This window comes from Cotesia typhae, unplaced genomic scaffold (genome assembly GCF_013202065.1).
Source record: "Cotesia typhae breed Kobodo isofemale line unplaced genomic scaffold, CoteBio_Ctyphae contig_44, whole genome shotgun sequence".
Lineage (NCBI taxonomy): Eukaryota > Metazoa > Arthropoda > Insecta > Hymenoptera > Braconidae > Cotesia > Cotesia typhae.
In genome coordinates, this window is record NW_027423753.1 from 3,582,289 (window position 1) to 3,609,404 (window position 27,116).

At 27.7% G+C, this 27,116-nt stretch overlaps 2 protein-coding genes across 4 annotated transcripts in view; one reads left to right on the forward strand and one right to left on the reverse strand.

Moving 5' to 3' along the window:
• Positions 1-27,116, reverse strand: part of Hiw (MYC binding protein highwire) — a 200,912-nt gene that overhangs the window by 15,856 nt on the left and 157,940 nt on the right. For all 3 annotated transcript variants that reach the window (XM_074245238.1, XM_074245237.1, XM_074245239.1), the window contains exons 12-14: positions 2,670-2,892; positions 655-1,017; positions 345-551 (exon numbers count right to left, since the gene is read on the reverse strand). In XM_074245238.1, coding sequence (XP_074101339.1) covers positions 345-551; positions 655-1,017; positions 2,670-2,892 — 793 coding nt within the window. The remainder of the gene's footprint in view (positions 1-344; positions 552-654; positions 1,018-2,669; positions 2,893-27,116) is intronic.
• Positions 6,238-26,566, forward strand: LOC141528943 (uncharacterized). Its single transcript, XM_074245240.1, has 4 exons — positions 6,238-6,807; positions 22,781-23,200; positions 23,776-24,068; positions 24,157-26,566. Exons 1-4 carry the CDS (start codon positions 6,604-6,606, stop codon positions 26,021-26,023), a joined length of 2,784 nt encoding a protein of 927 aa, XP_074101341.1. The 5' UTR covers positions 6,238-6,603; the 3' UTR covers positions 26,024-26,566.

Below are 27,116 nucleotides of genomic sequence, written 5' to 3' on the forward strand. Positions count from 1 at the left end.
TTTTTTTTTTTTATGCTTTTCAAAAACACAAAATAGAAATTTTACCCAAAAACATGAGAGTCCCAATTTTTTTTTCAATTTTCAAAGGCAAGAAAGCTATCAAAATTTTTATTTTTTCCTTTCACGACATTTTTTTATTATAAATAAAGAGGAAAATTTTTTAATCAAGTAAAATGAACTTAAACCAATAAAAATTGTTTAGTTTAAGAATTTTTTTACTTAAATCAAAAAAATGAAATTTTTTTTAATTATTTTCTTGATGCAAGTAAATTTTTTTTTCTGTGTACGATAAATAAAAACACAATTTAATACCAACATAGTTATAAAAGTAAGAATAACAATACCTCTTCTATAAATGTAATAGTATCGTTGATAGATATAATCCCAATTTGTTCGCTTTGCAAAGACGGATGCGCTCTTATTCTCAATCCTGCGCTATTTTTCATAACAAATTTTCTAAGTCTACTTGGTTGATGTTGAGGTTTCTTAACAATACTCTGTGAGGGTGGATGCATTCCCTGAGGTGGTTCTTTTATTTCTACTTTATAACTCTAAAATAAATTTCGATAATTAAACATTCGATTATCAGCACAAGAAAAAAAAAAAATATAATTTTATTGTGACTGATCTTCATAATTGATCTGTTAATCTTACATTTTCCATATTATATCCATCAATAGTGATCATAAGCGAGTACCAGCCAACAGAGGAAGGTGTCCAAGTTGCGCTGTAACTGCCATCGCCATTAGGTCTGACTAGCATGCTCTCACTCGAGCGTTTAACTGCGGGTGACATGAACCTCAGTTCTTCGAACGAGTAGTTTTGGTAGGCCTTCATTATTGTTATCGCGTAAAAACACATTTTATTATTAACAGTTACTTCGTAGGGTATATCTAATGAGGGCTGTGGGTGCCCTCCAAATGTCATGGGGTCAGGTTGAGAAATACGACGAATTTTTCTCCCCTGGTCCGCATCAGTTATGTCTTTTTTATCTATTGGAACAGCTTTCACTTCAATCTGAAATGGATATAATATATCTATTTCATTTAATTACTTTCAATTAGTTATTAATTTGCTAGCCAATAAGGTATGAAGTGGTAGTAATTAAATATAAATGATCCCTTGGGAAGTGTCTCTAATAGTATCTCACTGGAGGTTTTTAATCAACCTGTACAATCAATAAAATAATTGCTCTATAAATGAGAGAAATTATTTTAATTTATTCTATTTTTTATTGAGAATTTACTTTTTTTTTATTTATTTATATAAAAGTACATTTTTAATTTAATTTAAACTAAATTGTTTTTCGCATTTTTGTTCTGGTCATTTTTTATCACCGGAAGTTGAGGGATTGGTAAAAATTTGAATTATTTTTTATTTGAACAAAGAAACTGCTAGTCTAGATTTGTAAATAGCCAGTGCAGACTCGCAAGTTTTATTATAAATTATAACAATGAAGCTGAAACTGGAGAGCGTGGAGATACAGAAATTGCAAGTCTGCAATTAGTAATCAAAACTGATAAGTTATGGTTGAAGGATCATCTAATTATTCATTAGATTTCCGGAGTGATGAATGAAAAGTCTAAATCATGTGAAAAGTGAGTAGTTATGAAAATAAAAATCATTTTTCTTGCCACTTTTTTACTTTTATTGGAAATTAAAACATAATAAATTAGAAATTAATCGAAAATTATTTAGCACTCATTTCGAAAATTTTACTATTTATAAAATATAAATATATATTTATAAATAGTAAATTTTTTTTTTTTATTTATTAAATTATTTTATTGGAGTACAGATTGCACAAAACTGAGAAATTTTGAATAAAGTTTTGTTTTTGCCGAATAAAATATTATTAAACAAAAAAAATATTGAATAAGGATTTTTAAAAGCGCGTCAACCGGACAAAAAAACCGGCTCTTCATTTATTAGTATAGATTTTTTTATTTAAATTATAAGAGTGGATTAAAAGTTATGAAATGAGGTTTAGTTTCAATTTCCGACTCAATATTTTCACTTTTTCTTTTTATTTTTACCATAAATAAAAAATTTTATTTGTTCTCAATTTTAAAGTAAATTAAATCTAAAAATCAGGCCATAATCACAATGTAAATTAAATATTTCAGTAAAGTTTAAAGTTACGGATATCGATACTCAAAGTTCTAAAACCAAACTCGTATCAAGTAGCTCGTATCGAGCTCCATCAACAAGCTGAAGAAATAATATTAATATCAAAACATGATTCATAGGCAAAAGTTTAAGGTATTCAATAATCACCTAAAAAAATAAGAAAAAAATTATTTTCCTTGTTAGGATTCAAAGTATTATTTTTTAATAGATATTATTTACACTAGGAGGGTACTTGGATCTCTTTAAAACAAGAAATATATCTAACAAAGTAAAAAATTTTGCGTTATTGCGTCAAAAAATTTTGTGTTAAATATTTAACACTTTGATGTATAAATTTAACATTTATTGTGTTAAATTATCACGAAATTTTTTGACGCATTGACGCAAAATTTTTTACTGCGTAGTTTAAGAGATTTTCTGGTAAAATCAAGAAGATTGAATTCTTCAAAATTATTAATTTGACTCAAGTGAATTTTTTTTTTCCGTGTATAAATTTAAATTATCAATAGCTGTATAGTATTAGTAAGAATGATATTAACCTTTAAGCCAGGTACATGAACAACTTCTCCATACTGATCTCTCGTGAGAATAGTAACAATTGCAGGCCAACCACATTTCATATCTTCCTTGGCATAAATCGCTTCGCATTTCGATGGATCCACAAAACTGTCAGGCTGGAGCCATCGTGCAAGCCTGCCGCCGCTCGTTCCAGCCGAGCAAACAACAAAATCCCTGAGGAATAATCTCTCATTTGAGTGACAACTGAAATGAAAAAATAAAACATTTATAAATTTATAAATATAAATAAATACAAATATAAACCGGCTTTTTATAATAAGTTGATATAAATAATAAGGAAAAATTGGCTGTTATCTTTTTATCGGATAATGGATAATTAATTGTTAATGAGTTTTTACCGAGTCGATGGCCCGATTGGTCAAATAGATCAGGTGTCTCCTGTCTATAGTCTATAATCTATAAGTTATGAGTAAGAAGAAGATAGAAAATTAAAGAGTTCGTTAAAAACGAGTTCTCTTCCGATTTCTGCCCCTAATTGGTACTCGTGCAGATCTCTCAGTACACTGATGTCTGATGGACAGTAACTGGGTTCATAACTGTATGTGCGCTGCACACTGCACAGATACAAGTATACTTCACCAGTGATATCATATATAAAGAGAGCAAAGTATCATCTCTTGGTAACAAACAATCGCGAGTTGAGGTTTTCATCGTATCCAGCATTCCTAATAAGGCCCAATCACGTCTAGTCAGCGATTTCCGGTTAAGAGAAAATTCTAGGAATAGCTACAATATAATATACTCTTTATATTTACTTTATATTTATACACTTGATAATTGTTTTATTGTCCATGATTGTGATAAATATTTAGGTTAATTGATTATTTTAATTTTTTTTTTTTTTTACTAAAAACATTAATGAGTTTTTAGATGAAATAATAAATCGTGAATTTCCAAATTTTTTAATTTTGATTTTCTGTACATGCTCCCTGATATTTTTAATCCAGTAAAAAATTTTTACTAAAAACCTTGTTTTGAAATTCGCACAATAAACAACAATATTTTTTGTTGATTATTGATTGTTATAATTAATTAAATTCCAATACCAAATATTTAAATAAAAATAGAAATACGCCGTCTATTACTAAAAAAAATAATAAAGTATTTTACGGCGGAAATTGTAAGTGTACACTCACGCTTCAGTATTTTTCTATCTTTGTAAACGGTAACAAGTTTATGTCAAAATTAACATAAACCGAGAGTAAAATGTAAAATACGATTCACACGAATTTCTATGTTATTCTAACATACGTGTAAAAGAAATATCAGAGGCGTTGGTTAAAATTTTTTGTAATGGACCCATAAATTTTTCTCTATTTTTTAAATAATTAAAAAAAAATTATAAATATTTAAATAGTATCACGACGTTATATAATTAAATGTAAAAGTATAAATAATATTTTTTACCATTATTGCACAAAATTTTTCGAAAAAAAAGGTTATCATTTTTTTAAGAAAATTCCAATCTCTGCAGATGAACGAATTAAAGATACTTATAAAAAAATCCTATTCACAATTATTCCAGCACGCATGTATAAAATACTTGAAGTTTGGTGTACACGCCCAACCGATTTGTGCAGCTTAAAAAGGAAGCGGTACCCTTAATTGCGCAATTTTCAGTGCCGATTTAATGGAACTAAAAAAATACCTCGATCGATTCGTATTTCCAATAAAATTCAACTCAATTACCTTGTTAAATCAACTTATCATCATCAATCCCAGAGTCGTAATTACATATTGCAAAAATATTATGAGCACAAAAAATTCTAATTGCAATAGCAAAAAATTTGTTTCAAATTACATTTGAATAATCATATTTTATTAAAATTCATCATTTTTTTTCTTTAATCTGGTCATCTACAACACAATAAATTCTCCAAGACTCAAAAGGAAAACTAACGTTAATTTAATAAGTACAAAACGCACGAACAATTCAAGTATAAATAAATTGCTTGATGAAGAGATCTTGATGCTTCTAGAATCCACAAACTTAACGTTAATATGTGTGAGATCTAAAATGCTGCAACCGGATACAGTGTTAGGTTCTTACCTCGCATCTGTATCGACTTTAGATATTATCTCATACTAGTACAATAAATTTTGCATCGATGAAAATATAAATATGAGCAAGAGTAACATAAGGTGGTCTTGCACCACTATCATAAGTGATAAAGGTATTGGGTTTATGTAACAGATTGTCAAGCTGGACCCAGTACCAGTCGTCAACCTTGACCAACTTGTCAGTGTGCCACTGAATCGATAAAATCACTGCGTAATTTTTTGATTATTATTATATTAGATTCTATGTGTAATCAGAGAGGTTGCGTGTTGCTTTCAATTTATTTAGATTTTTTTCCGGGTTTTTATGCGTTATACAATTGATCTATATACTTTATACTGATTTTTATAAAATTTAATTGATAAAATTTTATGAAAAAATTTCAAATAGTTGAATTAAAAATACTTAGAATTCTACGTTGATAAAAGAATTTATTAATTATTTTAAGGAATTCATTTATTTGGAAACAATATAATCAGTTATTAAATAAAACTTATTCTAGTATCATTTTTTTTTTTAAGAAAAGTACATTTATTAATAATTAATAATTTTTTTTTATCGTGAATATGTTTTATTTACAAGAAAAAAAAATTTTTTTAATTTATATTAACAATTGTTTTGTTATTCCTTCATTATATTTTTGTTTTATTTTTTAATCTATTTATCTACCTGGTCAAAAAAAATTTTAATATCTATTGAAAAAATTGGATTATTAAAAGAGTAAAAGTAGAATTTTTATTTTCACGGGTTTAAACAAACTTTAATTATCAATTATTAAAAATTTCTTAACATTTAATAAATTATGCTTGACAAACGATTTTTAAATAATTCGAAAACATTTTTTAACTAATCAAATATTTATTAAATCATTTAATGTTAAAAAATCATTTATTAACAGTTTATAAAGCTTCTAAAATATTAGCAATTTTTTCTATCAATTAATTGTAATTTTTCTTTACTGTAATATAATTTTTAAGATGAGTAGAGAGTATCCTCAATTTAATATTAAGAGTCAATTTTATATAAGAGGCTGAGAAGATGAGAAATTTTCAAAACCAAGACGAAGAAGCAAAAACAGAAGTCGAAGAAGAAGAAGATGAACATGAAGTTAAAGAAGAAGAAGAAGAGAACATAGACAAGACAAGTAAAGGTCTCTCTACACTTGCTTAGCCTCTTTATCTCAAGTTGTTCCTCTTCTTGTTCTTATTCCTTGGGAGTCCGACTAAAGCACAACATACAAGCAAGTAAAATGTAAGTGTAAGTATAAGTGTTCCCAACAAAACCGAACCGATGCCAGTATATACAGTAATAACTTCTCTACTACTTATACCATACATTATTTCTTCTTCTTCTTGCTTATACATTAGATCCTCGTCTCTTTTATCTCTTAAACGCTCTGGAGGGAGACTTTACGTTAAAGAAGGTGGGGGACCCTTGATCGTATGCTACTCTCGCCAGTTTGAAAGCAACCTTCGTTACTACCGCGTCCATTTAAAATTACAAAACTTTTTTTAATTCATATTTTTTACACAACTCCATGTTATAAATTCCCGACTCCATACGCGATATCTTCAACTCACTCGGGCTATTTTTGATAATTTCTATCAAAACCATTGCAATGGATTCATCCGTGGATTTTTAAATTTATTTAAACCCAACCTGTGTTTATGTTTTTTACTCCAATTCACTCACACATACATTACTATGTATTTTTGAAACATGTGGTTACATAAAATAAGAATGAAAAATTTACTCAACTCCATTTTGTAGATTTGTTAATTGTTTTATGTTTCATGTTGGTTTTGGAAATTATAATTTTTTTTTTTTAATTAATAATGAAGTTCCTTAAAGTGTTTGGTGTGAAATACGTCAGTGTTGTGAATTTATTCTTGGTGTTTGTGTTTTTAACAGTCTTAGGACAAGTTTATCATGCTAACGGAGAACCCGAAAAAGTTGGAATATGCGCTATGGCTGGATGCAATTGTACCATTGTTGCCAAACATTGGGTTAATGTTAAATGTATTTTTACAGATTATGAGGTGATTTTACTTTTTTTTTTTTTTTTTCGTTTTTTTATTAACAGCTATTACTCATACTAACATTTAAGAACTGGGGAAGGGGGCAAAGGTTAATCAAAACATTGTATTTTAAGAAATATTCTTTATCTAAATTTTTTTACTTTAAATTAATTTTTTAATTCTTATTAAGACAATTTTAAAATAAAATTGTACTCATATTTTTATTAATTTTTCTACGTGCATATTTATAATTTTTTTAAATTAATTATTGCGTTAAAAAATCAAAAACTGTTTAAATATCTGCTAAAACTGCAGGAAAATATATTTAAAACATTTTTTTTTGTTAATTTGTAAATTTTTTTTTATGAAAAAATTTCCAACATTATTATAATTTATTTTAAACTTCAAAAACTAATTTTTTTTGTTTTTTTTCTGAAAAAGTAAGCTCACTTATTATACCTCAGTTACTTCAATGAAAATTTTGTTTTTAATTGATTTATTTGCAATTAAAAAAAATTAATTTTTGTCAATATTGCTGAAGCTTATTAATAGCAATGAATTAAAAAATTTTTTTTAAAAAAACAAAATAAAAATTTGTCTGTTTTTATACTTGAGAATTTTTTCCATTATCTTCACTATCAAATATTATTTTTTTTTATCTTCTTTTATTAAAATTTTCATTATTGCGGTTATCCCTTTTATTGTTCGAGTTTATAACTCCAATTCTTACCTTTATTTAATTTCATCATTCTAAATCCAAATAAAATCTGTCATAATTTAAAATTTAAAAATTAAAAATAATTAGGTCAATTTCAAACTAATAAATCATTAGTAAGGAAAAAATAAACCAATAAAACCGTCAAGGGCTCGAAATGCGACTTACTTTCTTTACAAAATTTGTTACAATTGCGTCGTAAATTTTTCCCATAAATCCACTAAATTTATGTTCCTCCAAATGCTCCAAAATTTTTTCTATTAAAGTCAAAAAGTACTTAAATTCATATTAGAAGTAAAAAAAAAATGTATTCAAAAATTTCTTTTATTTTGAGTTTAACCCATTTACTTTACAAAAATAAAATTATTTATCCGATGTTTTCCTAAAAGACATTCACATGTTAATATGTATCATTGTGTACCATCGAGCCCCAGAGATGAAAAAAGTAAAAAAGTGATAATAAATATCCCCGAAAACTCAAAACAGGTTCCGAGATGATTTACAGCAGGTATTTTTGAATAAAAACCTTTTTATTTCTTTACATCTTAACATCGCGGTTATAGTTATACTTATATAAATAAATATAACTAACTCTTCTCCGTTCGTTTGAAATATAGGATTAGTTCTACGGACAGAATAACAATTATTAATGATAGTACCGATGACGAGGCCGGTGACAATAAAAGAAAAAGTTAAAGCATTTTTTTTTTAAATTGAATGAAGAATATTTGGGAGTTAAATATATAATTCAATTCATAAGACATGTATTTTTATTAAAGTACGAAGAGTGTGTATGTAGAGATGCCAAGAATTCACAGTAAAGTTAAGTTGGTTGATATGAAGAGAGAACAGTTGTTACAACCCGTCCCATTTGATGCTCGATTCGCCTCGCTGGTTATCCAGCATTAATTTCAGAACTGAAACATTATTTTAAAATTTCTTTCCCAGGGTTTCATTCTTAACTCTATTTATTGCGCTTTAACAATTAATTTTAAGCTATGATTAATGCTTTCAGTAATTATTTTAAATGATTCACCTTATTATTTCTATTTGTCCAATAAACTTTATCTGTCCAGAATTTTTCTTTATCTACTTAATGACTGCTTATCGCTTTGTCATACGCCGCACAGATGGTTTAACAATCTTTTGGTTCTTTTTTTATTTTATGTTAATGCTTTTTCACATTATATCCGTCAATTTTGTTAAGATAACTGAACAAGTAACGAGCATAATTATGATTAGCTGTTTTTCGATGAGAAAATTTGAAAAATTTGTGTATCACGTTTTCATGGAAATATAAATTGGTATTTTCGTTAATGGTTATTTGTAACTTTTAGACAATTGAAAATTATGAGTATTTAATAAATCATATTGTGAAAATAATTGGTTCCAGGTAGGGAGTTAATGTTTTAGTGTGCAATGCGTCAACTGGGTTATTTTTTTCTAATTTTATTATTATTATCATCATTATTAGAAAATGTTTTTTCTATATTTGAGTAGTAAAAAATGTATGTCTGCTAATTTTTCGTTATAATTATTATAAAAAAAAATTTTTAGTGGAAATTTTGAAAAATTATAGATAAAAAAATTAAAAAAAATTTTTTTTAATTACTGATTTATTTAAAAAAAAATTTAGAATTATAGAAATTGTAATAATTTTTTGTATGAAATTTAAACCTCTAAAGAATTAAAAAAATTTATCATTTGAAAGTTATGACAGTTTAATAATAAAATAAAAAAAGGTGTGAAAAATTTTGGGCATTAAATTATTGGTATAAATAATGAAGATATGAAAAAATAATAAAAATTTTTTTTTTTTAGAAAATTTTTCTCATAAAAAAAGTCCTTATCAATTTTACCGGATCTGTTGTATTTTAGATAAAATAATAATATAATGTAGAACTATAAAATATTAAAAGAATTATAAAAACTTTTAATATTCCTGGAATTCATGAAAAATAAAAAAAAACTCCTTTGACAGTATTGTATTAAAGCATTCTGTCGAAAATGATCTTTTAATAGGCATAACTTCGGTGAAAAAGTTAAAATAAAAGTTACATAGAGATTTAAATAAAGTTCGGAATTTCTGAAGCTTAAAATTTATTTTTACTTTATATCATACGATAAAAAATATTTATGCAATAGTAGTAACGAATAAAAGTATATTTTTATGTCAATCAAAATTTTAATACAAAACAATTTTTTAAAATTTAGTAGTTAAAATTTTTCTGTTTGACTTTGAAATTAACTCTACTTAATTTATTATTCAATACTTATAAAGTTTTGCACAGCTTAGAAGATCTTGGGGCGAATTAAGCTACCATAAAATTTCAGAATGTCTGGGACGGAATTAGATATTATTTTAAGACAAAAATTGTTTTATTGTAAAAGCAGTCTTTATTTTTGTGTCTATTTTTGCACCAAGTTCCTTTTCTATAAACTACAAAAATACAAAAATGAATAATTGATCAACCTATAAACTTTATTTAAAAATTTTTTATGTCAATACTTTTGACAAAAAAAAATGTCCTGTAGCCATAAAAAAATTATAAACTTAATTAAAATACAAAAAAATTTTTAAATCATATCAGCCATTATTGTCCTATCGGGGATTCGAACTCGCGTCCTGTAGCTAACATGTTACGTATTCTAACCGCTAACATATCAAATTCACAATTCATATGTAACACTTCTCAGCTTGTAATTATTTCAATTACTATAATTACTACTATTTTGTTTTTGTTTTTTTTTCTCTTCTTTGTTGATTCATCGTTATATTTACATAATACTCTACTAGCAACTTTGCAGTCACTATGTGACTGCCGTGACTTGTGAACTATAAATAAATAAAATTTTGCTTTATTAAATTAATGCATTTCATTAAATTGCAGTGTACTTTTTTAACTATCGAAGTTTTTAAAGATATAAGCTCATCCCGATGTTACACTCATCAAGAGCTTTCATTTGAGTACCCACATGGATTTTCATATATTTTTCATACATACATATACATAATATATATAAATATATGAAAAATTGATGTGGGTACTCAAATGAAAGGTCTTGATGAGTGTAACATCAAAATGAGTTCATATCTTTAAAAATGTTAATTTTTCACAAAATACAAGGTAATTATTTAATTATGTGTCTATCTTTAGACACATAAAATACTCTTTTAATTTTCGAATGCAGTCTAAATACTTATCATCATAAATTGACTATTGGTGAGAATGATATGAAACCTTGAAAAGGCACAACTCAAGGTCAAGGTCTATCCAACGATATCAAATTTAACCATAAAAATTAATTTTATAATATAAATACACTGGTCACAAAATTTTGCTTATTCTCTTAATAATATAGACAATGAGCCATTCGACATTAAACATTACCATACATTTTTTGCGGCATAATCAATACTAAAATCAAATTTTATATTCAAGATAATCTTTTTGTACGTAAAATTTTGTTTCTAAAAATTTTATTAAATATTTAATAATCATTGGATTTACTATAATTATATAATAAATACAAAAATACTTCATAATAAAATCAGAAAATAAAAAGCGACACACGACGTGTTGATTTAATTCAGTTAAATAAAATTTTTTACAATGGACAATTTAAATCTTTAATAAAATAATTTTTTTTTTACACAAAATTGCAATCAAGGTCAAAGTGAAATCATTAAAATAATTAAAATTGCTAACACAACTCGGATAGTAAAATATGAATCAGATAGTCAATTAAAACGTGATAAACACAATAAACATGTGTGTATATTCGCATACACGTGTCAATATAAATTCAAATGTAAATGTCTATATTATATTATATTATTCTATAAAATGATTTTTTTTTTTTTTTTTTTTTTTTTTCATTCATTAAATCAGTAAATAAAATATTGTTGGTTGCGGTTTATGCATTATCGGGGGAGAGTTTATTTAAAGAAAGCTTTTTTTGTATGGAGCCACCAATTTTATTCTCATGGAACGTAAACGGGGGCCAAACCTAGTTGGGCTTCCGTTCAACGGGACTTCCGGTGGAGCCAGTACGGCACAGGGGCCACTAGACCATGGGAGAATTAAATGGACTGAGAGTATAAGTTTTGTATTTATATGTCGAGGAAAGACGCATTGTACTTTACACATAACAGCAATAGCCGATACTTTACTTATTGTGTATAAAACTCAATGTTCAATTTAGTATTTTAGATTTTATATCATATATAGTAAACTTTTCTTTATTACTAGTCTATCGTATTTTACTTTTTATTCAATTGTGTGTCACCAATGGCGCTGAACAATTGCTTGGGAAAATTGTCAGTTTCAGTAACAGTAAACAATAATATAAACGGTCATGTTACTTTTTCAATAAATTATTTATCGTTACTTGTTATTTGGTCTGGAGGAATTGAACTTGCTAATAAAAAATGTAAGAGTAATTTTTTAACTTGATAAAACAATTGAATAATTAAATATCATAAATAATAAAATGATTCATTTAAATCTAGAGCGGGTAAGATAATTTAATCAATCATTTTTAATATAAATCTGTGGGTGATTAGATAAATAATATACCGAATAATCAGTGGAATAAATATATATGTAAAAATTTTAACTGAGATATTGGAGTTTTTTTTTTTTTTTTAATTAATTTATTGCTAGCTAACTTAATGGAAAAACAATTTTTGTAAGTGAAATTTTTATAAAAGTCAATATAGCAATTATTTTTAAATTTGATAGTTTTTAATTATTATAGTTTTAATTTTATTTTTTACTAGAAACTAATTTTTTTTCAAATTGATAAAGAATTTAAAATGTAAATAAAATTAAGATTTAAACTAAAAATTAATTGCAAATAATTTTCTACTGTTAATATATTTCTTAAAGAAATAAAAATAATCTATGTTATCAAGAGAATAAGCAAAATTTTGTGGTCAGTGTATTTGTGTGATAAAATGGATTTTTATGGTTAAATTTGATATCGTTGGATAGGCCTTGACCTAGAGTTGTGCCTTTTCAAGGCTTCATATCATTCTCACCAATAGTCAATTTACAATGATAAGTCATTAGGCTGTATTCGAAAATCCTCTATCTCTAGATACATAATTAAGAAATGACCTTGTATCTTGTGAACTATGGACATTTCTAAAGATATAAGCTCATTCTGATGTTATACTCATCAAGACTGTTCATTTAAGTACCCACATCAATTTTTCATATATTTATATATGTTACATATATGTATATATGAAAAATATATGAAAATCCATGTGGGTACTTAAATGAAAGCTCTTGATGAGTGTAACATCGGGATGAGCTTATATCTTTAAAAACGTTAATAATTAAAAAAGTACAGTGCAATTTAACAAAAGGCATTAATTTAATAAAGCAAAATTTTAATTATTTATGATTCACAAGTCACATAGTGACTGCAAGGTTGCTAGTTAAAAATTAATTTTTAAATAAATTATAAATCATTCTGTGTTTTAGAAAAACAATTCTAACAAAAAAAACTAAACCTTTTTACTTAAACTCTTTTTTTGTATATTATTAAATTATTTCTAAGCAAGTGGACTTTAATTCTCAAAATGAATCATCAAATCTACTGGCATTCAGTCTACACTAAAAATAAGCAAGAAACTAAATCCTGTTGATTAAAAAAAACTCGTATATGTACAAACATAAAAAAAAAAAAAAAAAGAAAAAAAGAGACATGAGAAAAGGAAGGATAAAAAAATTGAATAGAATATTCAGTGTAAGCGTGACTAATTTCCACAGATAGTACCAAAGGCATGTATTAGTTCTGGCTGACAAGTAGCTGCTAGTATTTACGTTTGGTTAAGCTTGTGTGTTATGTATATATATGTAATATCATATCTTACAGAACCGATCTGATGTATGTCGTGTATAGTGCGAATAGCCTCGAAGCACCTAACCGATCGAGTCGATTGTTGCGACATTTCCTCTTTGCTTATATCTATCACAACAGCTATTATAGTACACCGTTGTGCTAAGATATTTACATTGAATTGTTAAAATTGTCAACTGAATAGTTTTTTTTTTTTTTTATTTTAATGAATAAATGCGACCGATACACTTTTATTTAGGAATTATTAAAAACTTACACAGTAAAAAATTTTAAGTCATTGCGTAAAAAATTTTGTGTTAAATATTTAACACTTTTATGTGTAAATTTAACATTTATTGTGTTAAATATTTAACATAGAAATTTTTAACACAAAATTTTTTACTGTGTAGAAGTAAAAATAAAAATTAACTAGCTGAAAGGAGAAATAGATGAAAAAAATTGATGATATAATTTGAACTTTAGAGTTTTGAGTAGATAGGATGATTTTATCAACATTGCAGCTTGCAGTCCAGGATGTAACGTTACATTTATACGCCTCCGTTAGAACCTAGAGAATTTAAACATGAGAATATTGCATACTGCATACTATATTTATACTTATGTTTATATTTATTAAAATAGTAACTGTTTAGTCGGAAAAACAAATTGGAAGATACTCATGGATTATATTACTGCCATAAAAGCTTGATAATAGCAGTGAGAAAATTCAACTACGGCCTACTAAAACAAGGTAGTTCATGTAGGAGATAAATAGGAGCATTAATAATAAAAAATAAAAAATAATACTTTATAGTAGCAACAAAAAAAAATAATAATAATGGAGTATTATTAAATCGAGGAATAAAGTAATAAAATATTCTTAGAGTAGAAGCTAAGACTGATCCAATCTCTTGAAGCCCGCATGAGGACCGCGAGTAGAGTGATGAGGATGAGAGTGACGACTTATCGAGTACGAGGGTGTTTACAGCTCATTGAGGGTCTATTGTTGGATAGATTAGATCCAAAGAGCCGAGCAATCTGAATTACACTCTTTATCATTTTTTATTTCTTATTCTATTGAGTTAATTATTTTTAGTACAATTGGACTCGTCATTTTAAACACGTTATGATATGATGGTATAACATGTATAATAATAGTGTAAATTTAGTGTTGAGTTTTATTCAGTATTTTTTTTGAAAAATTATGTGGGCTCGTTGCACGATTAATGGTTTCTAATAAAAACAAGTAATGATGTGATGAGCAATTTTTTAAGGTTGCAATAATTTATTATTATGATTAATATTTATTAGAAAAATTAAAAAAAAATTTTTTTCCGAATTTTTCTATAAATTTAATAATTTTTAATAAAAAAAATTTTGGACTGGACTGTTTATTAAAAAATAAAAAAATTCAAAAAAGCGCTTTCTACTTAGATAATTATTTATTTATTATAAATTATTTTGATTGAAGAAAAAAAATTTTAAATTATCTCCACTCTTTTCGAAAATTTTCTTTGTTCATTTAAAAATTTTCTAAGAAAATTTTCAAGAAAAAAACAGTTAAAAACGGTTTTTTTTGGAATGTCCTTAGACTAAAAAATCTTTAATTTTTGTAATAATTTTTAATTATTGGTTAAAAGTGGATAAAAGGAAGTTTAAATTATCTAAAATAAAAAAAAAAAAAAACTTGAGTTAGTTACTAAATCAGACAAGCTTTGTCTCTAAACAACTTTCAAGAAAAATTTAAGTGGACCACTCTTAACTACTAGATCTTTTTGGACACCCACGTAACATCTTATGATCTAGTCTTGAGGTCAATTACATTTATTTAACCATTATTTATGGCTTAATAACTTCTTAACTTAATTTTTTTTTTTACTATAAAAATACATTAAAAAATATGACGACTTTTCCAATGAATTGTCATCAGGGTGCTTCTTCATAATTCAAAGTATTTAATTAAAAAAATACCGATTTTAACATGTCAGAAATATGAATAAGAATTTTATAAAATAATGTGAGTAATTGAGTCTAAATGAAGTAATTTTAAATTTTTTATTGTATAAATAATCCACGTAATACGTATAGTGGTGTACTCATAAAATTGCACGGCATCTCTGAGCTGTTGTGTATCCCAATTAACCGAATTATCGCAAGCACGTCCTGACCCGTCGGGTTCACACATATACAAGCATTAAAGTTAAAGACTGAGAGAGACGGCTGATAGTAATCAGACTAGTAAAGAAAGATATAATACAGTATAATATGATGTATGTAATACAATGAAATGATTCAATGAGAAAAAAGAAGAGAGTGAATAATGTATAATTTAATCGGCGACCTCGGGTGCGTGCGCATGACATTTCTTCTGTCAACTTCCGGTATCCAGTGATGTGTTATTGTATATGTTATATTGTGTCTCTTTGCCCGTTGTTAATTAGGAAAGAGAGAAAGATAATTGTATTTTATTGTAAAGCTTGAAACGTTACTTTATTTTCAATTTTTATTAGGTTTCCATGCATTTTCATTTTCAAGATGTTTCATTTTTTTTTTTTTATTTTATCTTTAGACAGTCTAGGGGTTTCCGGGCTAGAAATAGTTTTTTCACAGCATAACACAGAATAGATCATGTTTATTTTTTTTTGATAATTCGTTTCAAGCGACCGTGAATCGTTAAATTTATCTTTGGGTTTGTGTTTATCGACGTTGATTTCGAAGCTTGTGTGGAGATTTTATGGGTTCACATGATGAGTCATTACATTTGGAATTCTTTGGGAGTTGGAGATTATTTCAAAGGGGTTATTATGAAATTCTTTGTACTAAAATTCAGGGAGATTATTTTAAATATGCAAAGCTATTTATGCTTTTTTCCCAATTTTCACTTTTAATAATTATCAACATTTGTATGAATTTTTGAAAAATAAATAAATTAACATTTAGTTCGAATAAACATTTACTTACTTCGATAAGTTTTAACAAAAAGTCAGAAGACAAGATCAAAAGGGAACATTGCCAAATTTAATTTCAACAATTGTATTTAATAAATTTTTACTTTTAAAAATTTTTTTAATTTTCTTTACACTTGTTCGTGTTTTTTTAAGTTTTAAAGTAAAAAAAATTGACTTTATCATTTTTTTGACCTATGTCTAAAAAGATTCTTTGAAGAATTACGTAAATAATTTGAATTCATTGAAGTTAAAAAAGTAGAAAAGTTGAATAAAAATTTATAATAGAACTTTTTAGTCAAAGAAAAAAAATTGGACAGTTTCAAATTTATTGTAAAATTTGCTATTGATTTTTGTAAGCACTAACCAATTTTTGTTTGATTTTATTAGTTATTAAATAATTCAACTCCGATATTTTTTTAATACTTTACGTCTTTAATTCTTTAAATATATTTCAATAATTCTTTAACATCTTAAAAAAATTTAATTTTTTATTAAAACTTGTCCCTGTTAAAAAATGTTTTACAAATTTAAAAAATTTAACATCCATTAAAAATTAAAAAAATTCTTACATTAAAAACGATAAAAATTTTAACTACATTCTCGGAATTTTCGGTAGTTTCTCACAAAAATTTTCAAACTTTTATTACTCTCATTTCCAGAAAAGCCACTTCCTCTGCACTGATTAAATATTTTAATGTTATTCAGTACATTTAAGCATGCTTCAACTTTCAAAATTTTATAAAATTATTTTTTTTTTTTTTCAATTGTAATTCAAACGCGCAAAACTGTTTGAATTTCAAATTCATCAGTCAGTTCTTTAAAATAATTTTATCCATGAAATTCTATTGTAACAAATGTAAAAATTTCGAGAAAATAAGTGTCTATTTAACTCCAGTATTTTAAATCTCAGGCTTAACTGTGTGAAAATTTCAGTGGTGAGAGTTCATTGCCTCGAAAATTTAAAATTTGAACCAAAGGATATATCTGGGGAGTTTTTTTTTTCACTCAATGAATAAATTTGTACAAAGCATAAAAGAGACGGTCGCTGCAGAATGACCCAAATATATGCACATAAAATGTTCACTTATTTAATGAACTGCTAAATTTTCAAAAATTTCAGTGAAAAAAAATTTGTATAAATTATTTTTCTTGTTACTTGTCGTGTTAAATAATTTTTTCCCAGCGTATCTAAACATATAAATGTTTAATGTTTTTCTGTAACTAAATTCATGTAATTTACATGATAATAGGACGTGACTCTTAACTACATTTATTACATTCCGGTCTTAGTTCCATCAGTAAATTACTATTTACATTTTTAGTTTTCAAATTTTAAAACATGAATGTAACTTTTTTTTTTTTTTTTTATTGAGATTTAAAAAATATAATTTATAAGAACGTGTAACATGGTTTAGTGTCAATTTTCTTTCGTGGTTAAAACCTGTAATATGAGTAGTTGGTTCTATGACAACGTCACATGGCCCCCACAGTATTTATCCATAGTATCTGTTTCTTTGTTATATTATGTTTATCACATTCATATTCAAGAGTCATATGTCTCAAGTCCACTCGATTTTCAAGCCATGGCGTGTTTACCTTGAGCTTACTTCAGGTATTAAATTTAAGATAAATTTTTTTTCTATCGATTATGAAATTTACTGACATGATTTTAAAAATTTTTTTTTTCCCCTCCGGGTGTAAAGCGTCAACTTTAGCCCCGCTGCGCTAAACAAAGTTTCCGCTTTACACCTTCGTCAGGGAAAAAAATAGTATACACTCCTCGGGAAGTAAATAAGAAAGCCTCAGATCACATGTTTGTTGACCTCGGCTTCGCCTCGGCCAACAATTACATGTGATCTGAGACATTTCTTACTTTACTTCCCTCGGTGTGTAATATACTATTTAATTTTTTAATTTTCACTTTCATTTTCCATAGAACTCTCAGAAAAAAGAGCTAGAAATTATTTTTTATAAATTTCTAAGTGCAATATTAAAAATCTAAAAAAACCATGGGGCAATTTTTTTTTAGAAAATTAAATTCTCTAGAAAAAAAAGGTTTCTGTCATTTTTTTTGTAACTTCCATCATTGAGACAGAATTAAAATATTTAGTAATTAAAAATTTTTTCTATTATTTAATTAAAAATGTCATTTATTTTCATCGAAATATAAAATCAAAATCCTGAGTAAAATATTAAAAATATATAAAAATAAGACAATTTTTTTTGTCTTCAAGTTCTCTAGAAAAAAGATTTTTATCAATTTTCTCGTAACTCCTATCCTTATACAAAATTTAATTAAAAGTACTAAAACGCTCGAAATAGCCGAAATAAATATACCGACAAACATTTAAGTTAAAATAAAAGCGATTGGAGTTATTATAAAGTAAAGATACATGAATATGAAAATACCTAAGAGAGTTATTTGATTTCTCTTTAACAGAGCTTGACTCTCGTATTTGTACTCGCATCTTTCCTGTCTCGCAACTCAACATTTTAGTGTGACTCAGGGGGTTGGGGTGGCCCCGAACTATTTCTGCACTTACTTGGCTTTCAGCACAAAGAACATCTTGACTTGTAGTTTATAGAGTGCAAATGCTTAGCTTAACCTCATTGGCGATCGTAAATATTTGTAAAACAATTTTTGTTATTCCTTAACATTAATAGTTTATTCATTCCATCTTTTATTTTTATAAAAAATAATATGAGTAAATTTAACTTTATGTAAAAATATGTCAATGTACGATTATTTTACACGCTTTTTATTAGCTTCATCTGTGTATATGTTTGTATGTTTGTTACCGCGATTTTGACCCACTTTAAATGGCCAGATTCGTTCGAACTTTGTAGATTTATCGAGGACCGATGATAGTACACTAATTTGATAAATTATTCCATTTTTCGATTTGGAAAGTAAGATTTTTGTTAATTTATGTAATTTTCATCTTTAGTCGATAAGACAGGAAGAGGAATTGATGTTAATTTTAATTTCCAACCATCATCTTTTGCCGATTTATTTAATGTTAAAAAATTTTTGAATAGCAAAGAGAATTTTAATTCAACGAACCAGATAATAGTTTAAAAAAACACGCTTTTATAAATAAACCAAATTAAAAAGTAAAAAAAAAAATAATAGTTTAAAAAAAACTAAAAAACACACTTTTCATAGAAAATCAAACTAAAAAATAGAAAATAAATTTTAATAAATATTAATTAATAATAGTGTAAGTAAAAAAAAATCAAATACATTTTTTTCTTATTCAGAAAGAAAGAAAGTCTCGAGTCAAGCGTAAATTTTCTTAAACCAAGAAAATTTTAAGGGAGAATGAAAATTTCTTGAACCAAATTAAATTTTTTTAAGCCAAGAAAATTTCTTCTTGCTCCAAAATAACTTCAGTCTTCCTTACAATTTTTTTGGTTCAAGAAATTTTTTTTTCTGTGTATTTATACTTCTGTTAATTAATATTTATTAAAATTCAATTTCCATTTTTTAGTTTGGTTTTCTATAAAGAGCGTGTTTTTTCATTTTTTTAAACTATTATTTATTGTCTTATATTTCTAATATTCATCTCACATACTACACACATATAACAGCAAGACAGTATAGACATATTATATACGAGCTTAGAAAAACATAAAGATATCTGGTCTTTAAAGCGACAAATATAAAAAGAGACCGTGGGATAATATTACAAGCCTGATTGTGACTGGTGATGCACACCAGTGTTATGTATCTTATCCTGTATATGTATTATATAGCATACAGGTCTTGAGGGTTTCTCTGCTGCCCTCTTAGGGGCTTCTCCCCCGCATTATTCACTAAATAAATAAAAAAAAAGGAATCCTAAAATTAATTTTACAACTGGAAGTTTTTTAACGGTTGCATCAAGTGTCACATGTCCTTGGTATAAATTTATAAACTTTAAAATTTACTGTGGATGAAGGAAACTGTTAACGAATTTTCTGTCTTCTGAAAAAATTCATTTAAGGAAAATGTTTTTTTTTTTTTTTTTTTTTAATTTAAAATCAAGTGAACTCGAGTTGTGAAGAAGATGAGAAGTAAATAAATAAGTACAGTAGGATGTAGGATGGCAAAAGAGACCGGCCTCGAATTATGCAGGAACTGATCGAAGACCCGACAGTGGATAAATAATTGAGCAGGAAGGTGTGACGTGCATTGAATCGTTAAAACCAATCCCCAATCCTATCCCATCATTTTCACACTGACTCTTTTATTCTTATGCTTCTCTTTAGTTTCATTCCACTCTGCTGTTTCATTCGGGTTTTCTTTTGACTGTTATTTAGCTTACCAGTCACGAATCGAGGCTAGATCTTTCATTAAATACCTTTTTTCTTTAATTAAGCCTTCATGTACACTGTACACTGTTTATGTTTTCGTTCCTTATTCAATCGGTAAAGGATTTTTAGTTTTATTTGAATGAAAATTATTGTAATTTTTTAAAGTCTCCAGTTATTTGGAAAAAAAAAAAAAAAAAAAAAAAAAAAAAATATCTAGATCAGGACATCCTCGTAAAAATAGTCAAAATAGCTTCCTAGGACGGCTCCAATATCTAGATAATATTTATAACTTTTCAATTTATAAAAATCATTAATTTTCATAGCGAGAAATCAAAAAATTATATTTAATAAATTTATAATTGATATAAGTATTTTTTTTATAATTATAAATCTTATTCAAAATTTTATAATGTGAAGTAAGTAAGTAAGAAAGAAAAGTGAGTCCATAAAGAAAGAGTGTGTCTAATTCTGTTTTCTTCCTTTCACCATCGTTTAGTCAACAAAAAATAAATTCAGGGGGTCTTCTTCACTCCACGGGGTCTCTTTGTCCCACGGAGCAGTGTCCCACGGGTCAATTCTAAATCTCTCGTCCTCTACTTACAATTTTCTAAAATCAATAAGTTAATTTGTATAATTGAGAGAATAAAAAAATTTTTATTCGGCGTATGTACACCATAAAATGATTTTTTTTAATTAAATTTAGTATCATCAAATAGGTTTTTATCTAAATTTGAATCTTTCTAAGATTTTATGCTCTTCAGCAAAACGTTTATTTTAAAAAACACTTTTATAGTTAAATTTGATATCACTCAATTATTCTATACTATTTTTGTGGGAGTTTTAAATAGTTTGTTGGTATGCTATCAATTTTGTTTCGGGAAATGTTCATTAATTTGTTGGTACTTGATGGTAATATTTTTTTTCTAATTTATTTCAAAAGTATCCAATCTATGTATATTAAAGTTAAAAATATCGAATATCATTAAGCTTAAGTTTTTTTATTCATAATTTGTAATTATAAGTCACATAGTTATTGCGGGTTGGTAGTTTCATAATTAAGTTTTATAAATAAACTTTATAATTAAGTAAAATTTTTTGTACTCGAAATTCTAAAAACTTAAAAAAAGAAATTATTGTGGCGTCAGATTAATTTTACAAAAGTTTTTAGATTTTATTTTTATGTTGATGGAAATTGAAAACATATGTGACACCGATTTCGTGAATATTTGCCCTGTCTTACGTTGAAATAAATGATTTTTGGTTCTTCAATCAACTCAAAAAAAGTGTTAAATATTAAACACAAATTTTTTGGAAGCAAAGACGCAAAATTCTTCATTGTATATATAGCCACAAAAAAAGAAGCAAAATTATTTTAGATATCTCTTAATCTCGAGACTTCTCCAAAACTTATTTCTGTCCCTATTAGATTTAAATCCAATACAGGTTTAATTTATAGCATTAAGTCTTTGTAACTTCATTGCAAGAAGATTAAGTTGAATACAAGTTTATTATATCGACTCACACAATGTTGTTGGTAACTCCAGAATTTAATGCAATACACAATTATCAAACACGGCTGTCAAATCATATCTTCATAATGCATAAATTTTCTCATATCAGTTTATTTTAATATTTTTTCATTGTGATTTATTTCTTTAAAGAACAAATGCAAAACTTGAATTTGTGATAAAATGATTTAAACAATGAAGTTTATAATAACAATAATGATAATAATAATTGATAACGTAAATATATGGTTAATGTTTAGAGAATAGTATTTACTTTCAGTATGATATAAATTTATAGTCATGCAAGAAAATAGGAGATATAACTTTGTTGGCGCTTATGCAAAAGTATAAATATAAAGTACATAATTGGGTCGTCGCCATTACCGGAAGTTATTTCGAAAGGTATTACTGTCGTCTGGAAGTCAATAAGAAACAGATGATGACACTTTTATTCCCTTTGAAAAGTTAATATGACTTATGTTATCTATATTAAATTTTGATGACCACAAATATCAATTCATTTAAAATTTTTAATTCATCATCGTCTAATATATTTATTTATTGATAATCTATGTTAATACTGACGTTTATTGACCTTTTGAGATCGACGGCTGGAAACTAAATATAGTATTTGATTTTATTAGCAATATTGATGATAATCTTTTCTATTGCAGGAAGTAGAATTACATGAAGGGTCAATTCCAGCTGACGCATCAGATGTCTCAGTGTCTCGTTGTCGCGAATTGAGGATCCACTCAGGAGCTTTTACAGGCGGTCCTCAACTAAAACGAGTTCACGTGACGGGAATACACAGCGTTGTCGCTAAAACTCAGGCATTTCACAATATTAGCGCTCCGAATCCGCTTTTGGAAGTTACCGAATGCAATCGAGTTGTATTGGAGTCTCAGGCGTTCAAAAACGCACGTGGAACGCTTTCAGTGTCTATATCAAGATGCAAGCACGTTGAGATAAAGCCAAATGCCTTTTCTTGGTTACTCAGATTCTCGATTAGCCAAGTTCCTGATCTTGAATTATCGAGCAACGCTTTTAAATTCGATGCACCTCCTCACGGTCGTCATGGACCAGCGACTAAGGTAATTTTTTATTTTTATTCATAAGCATAAAATATTTTACTCGGTAGACATTTTCACAGGATACTTTTTAATTATTGCCCGATAAGAAAATGTCAAAAAAGTTTAATTTTTTTATATGTAATCGTAAAATGAAGATATAATAATTTTATTTAAGGTAGTTTCTCCATCCAACCACTTTTCGACAGATTTTGTTAATTTTTTCGAGTTATAATAATTTAAAAATTTTTTTGGTCATTCTGATAAAGTATTTCTATTGTAAATAATGATTTAATAATAGTATGCATATTCTAACAATAGTAAACTCTCTTTGACCACATTTAACCATGGAAAAACAACGTTAGCTATCTTTGTATACGAAAAAAATTTATACTAACAAAATTGAAAAAGAAAATGAATTAGTAACGTAAAAAAAGAACAAAGTGCTTCGTTAGAATAAAATTTTTGAATAAAAAACTCTTTTGTAATAAAAAAGTTATAATTTATTACTTAATAAATTAATATCTCAAATTAATGAAAGTAAACAATTTTAAACAAGATTTTTTTACAGTTAAATAATACGAAATTATTATTCACAGATAATGTTCCAAAGTGTCAAAATAACGGAGTTGCCAAGTTCAGTATTTCCGTCAGCAGCTGCTGAGATTCGTATGGACGACGTTTGGACAAAAGTTATTCGCAAGGATGCTTTCTGCGCGTTGCTATTTCTCGGAGTTAGAATAAGCAATGCGTCAATAAACGACATCGAGTATGGAGCGTTCAATGACAAAACTCTAATTCACAATTTCGAGTTAATCGACGTGTCACTACGAAACATCAAGAACGGATCTTTCAGAGGTGCATTTAACAACTTTACTATTCAATATTCGAGGTAAAAATAATTCATTAATCATTATAATTAATTATTTATATTTTAACCGACGAACAATGTGTATGATTAATTCAAAATAACATTACAGGGTAGACTCGATCGAAAGCGGAGCAATAGACATTTCAGCAGCAGAGATAACCTTCAATAACAACGAATTCCACCTTCTCGAAAAGAAGTCAATAACCTTGAAACAATGGAGCAAGATCATCGTTGACCACAACCACTTTATCGACATAGCCGAGGATGGAATCGTCGCGGATGAAATCGCTGAAAAAACTCCGGAACAGCAGCTCGAATTCTCGTTCCGCGGCAACAGAATTAACAAAGCTAAGAAAAATTCGCTACGATTCGCGTCAATTAGTGAGAAGTCCAACATAAACAATGCGACTGTCGGCAACAACTACTTCGAAAAAATGTGCAATTGCTTCATCGAGAACTACATCCGTGAAATAACCGGGAGGAACTCCTCCGTCGAGTGGATAATGAAGTCTAGTTACTGCATCGCCGGAGACTGGTTAGGAAAATGTTTGAAAATCCCTCAGGGTTATTTAGAAATGGGGAATTTCACTTCAACGATCTGCAGTCCGGAGGACAACGTAGTTTGCCGAGAGCCTTCCGAAAAGCCTACATCCAGTGTGAGTCCACCCAGCGTAGGACCACACGTTTATCCTCGACAGAACAGTTTCTTCGACGTCGAAATGAGCGACTCGGAACAATTGGAACGGGAAAAACGGTTGATAGTAATCGTCTGCGTAGCAGCAGTTTTTGTGATAATCGCAATTATTCTGACATCTGGAATTTTATACATGCGACGACGCGGTGTCTGCCCAAAACTAACCTCAGGCCATCTAATGAACTTGACGAATTCGTGCCTCTCGCCTACCAGCGGAATGGCCGCAGCGACATCTGCCCGTTCGATTTCGCGGCTCAGTATTAATGAATACGCTGGATTGAGGCCAGAAACGCGGATTTTGAACGATAATGAACAAAATGATAACCTTCAAGAAAATGCAGACGGCTCTACAGAAGAAGACTTCACCTATACAGAGAACAAAGCTTCTCAAACGTTGCCAGAGGAACTGACCGAGGAATATTTAAGAGAACTACGTGACCGACTTAACGACCCGGATAATTACAGCCAGGCGCGTGACATGATTGAGCACCTCTATGATCTCATAAAGGTTGAGGAAAGTTGCAATAATAATAACGAAAGGCCGGCATCTTGTGGTCTCAATGATGAAGAGAATACTTACGATATAATTGCTCCGCGAATTCGCAGACCGCGAAACCAAAAGCCTACTATGGATATGGGAACAAAAGTGCCTTCTTTGGAGAAATTGTTGCCAAGCGAGCATTCTATTGTCAATAGACCGGCCATTGCTGAGTATACTGAGCCAAGAGACCTGAGAACTAGTGATCAAAATCATCTTTACGCAGAATTACCCGGAGATGAAACTGTGCCAAGCACTAGCAGACTTTCACAGCCGATTTTGGCGGCTACTTTGGCTGCCGCTCGAGCACCATTACCACTGCCACCAGATGTTGTTAACGATCATCTTATTAATAATAATAATAGTTGTAGTAGTAGTAGTAAGAGTAATAATAAAGATAGGAGTTGTAGGAGTAATGATAACCATGAAAGACAGTATTTAGATCTGGATGTAGAGCATCCTTATCAGGAAGCAATTACCGATAAAAGGCACCAGTCAAAGTCGTTGTTCTTCTTCAAGACACTTGGCGATAGTTTGAAGGGTAATAAAACAAGTAATAATAATAATAGTAAAGGCATAAGTCTGTTTGCGGAGTACGCTGATCCGAATGACGTTACGGCACATCTTTATTCAGAACTGCCGGAACCACCGGGCTCCTCAACGCCCGCTAGTAAAATGGCAAATCGACCGCTTCCGATAAAACCAGACCAAGAGAATGTTACTATTAATTTGGCCAGGACGTGAGAGTTTAAACTACCGACATGTGTGCCAAGCTTTATTGTCTGTGATAAAATCGCTTTTTTTATCTTGATTACTTTATCGTTTATTGTAATTAAAAGTTTTCACCGAGCAGTGCGTTGTGCGGTTTTTCGTTTAAATAAATAAAATTAATCTGTTGGATCGATTGATTGATAGATTTATTGATTAAGGGACAAGTGTATGATTAGTGTTAATTTCAAATGATTTGTGAACTCGATTTATTTATCGGTTGAGTGATTTATTTGTAGAGGTTATTGATTTATTTTTATTGTGTATAATTGAATATTTGGAAGATTATTTTTTTTTCTTTTTTTTTTTTTTTATTATTAATAAAGTTGTATTCTATATCGATGTAGTAGAACGGCTTTCGAACTGATTTTCTAACGAACGAAATAATAATTATAAATATATGATATGATAGTATAATATAATGATTTTTTTATAACGAATTACAGTGTATGTATATTGTATATATTTTTATTTATGTATATTTGCTTCGTGAATTTATTATTAAAAGGATAATGTTAATAGCAAAAGTCTTTTTTTTTTTTTTTCAATATCCCAAATTTTTTAGAAAATAGTTTACTCAAATTGGATTTTCTGGAAATTTGAAAGTCTCTGTAAATTTAATTACTTAATTTTTTAAGTCATTTTCTATTACCTAAAAAAATTTTGGCAAATTAATTTTTGAGCAACTTCTAACATAATTTTTGGGTAAATTCTAAAATAGTTTATTAAATTAATAAACCAAGCCATCAATTTTTTTTTTTTAATAGTCAGAATGACTTTCTAGAATGTATACCCTCAAATAATTGATCCTTGATGAAAATTCAATATTTAAAAATTCAACTAATTAGACTAACATTCCCAATTTAAAAAAAATTGTCAATTGTCCCAACGAAAAATTGAAATAAATAATAATAAAAAAAAAAAAAATGAAGCATCATAGAGAATATAACGAACGGAAGTGGACAAGTTAACGCCCGAGATGATCGTCACCCAGGAGTAATGGATAAGAGAAAGAGATGGAGGCCCATCAGATTTTATTAATGCGACCAATCATCCTATCATACGGGCT

Coding starts and splice junctions, on each gene's coding strand:
- LOC141528943 (XM_074245240.1), top strand. CDS start 6,604: ATGAAGTTCCTTAAAGTGTTTGGTGTGAAATACGTCAGTGTTGTGAAT. Junction 23,201..23,775: donor GTCATGGACCAGCGACTAAG/GTAATTTTTTAT, acceptor TATTATTCACAG/ATAATGTTCCAAAGTGTCAA. Junction 24,069..24,156: donor TTTACTATTCAATATTCGAG/GTAAAAATAATT, acceptor ATAACATTACAG/GGTAGACTCGATCGAAAGCG.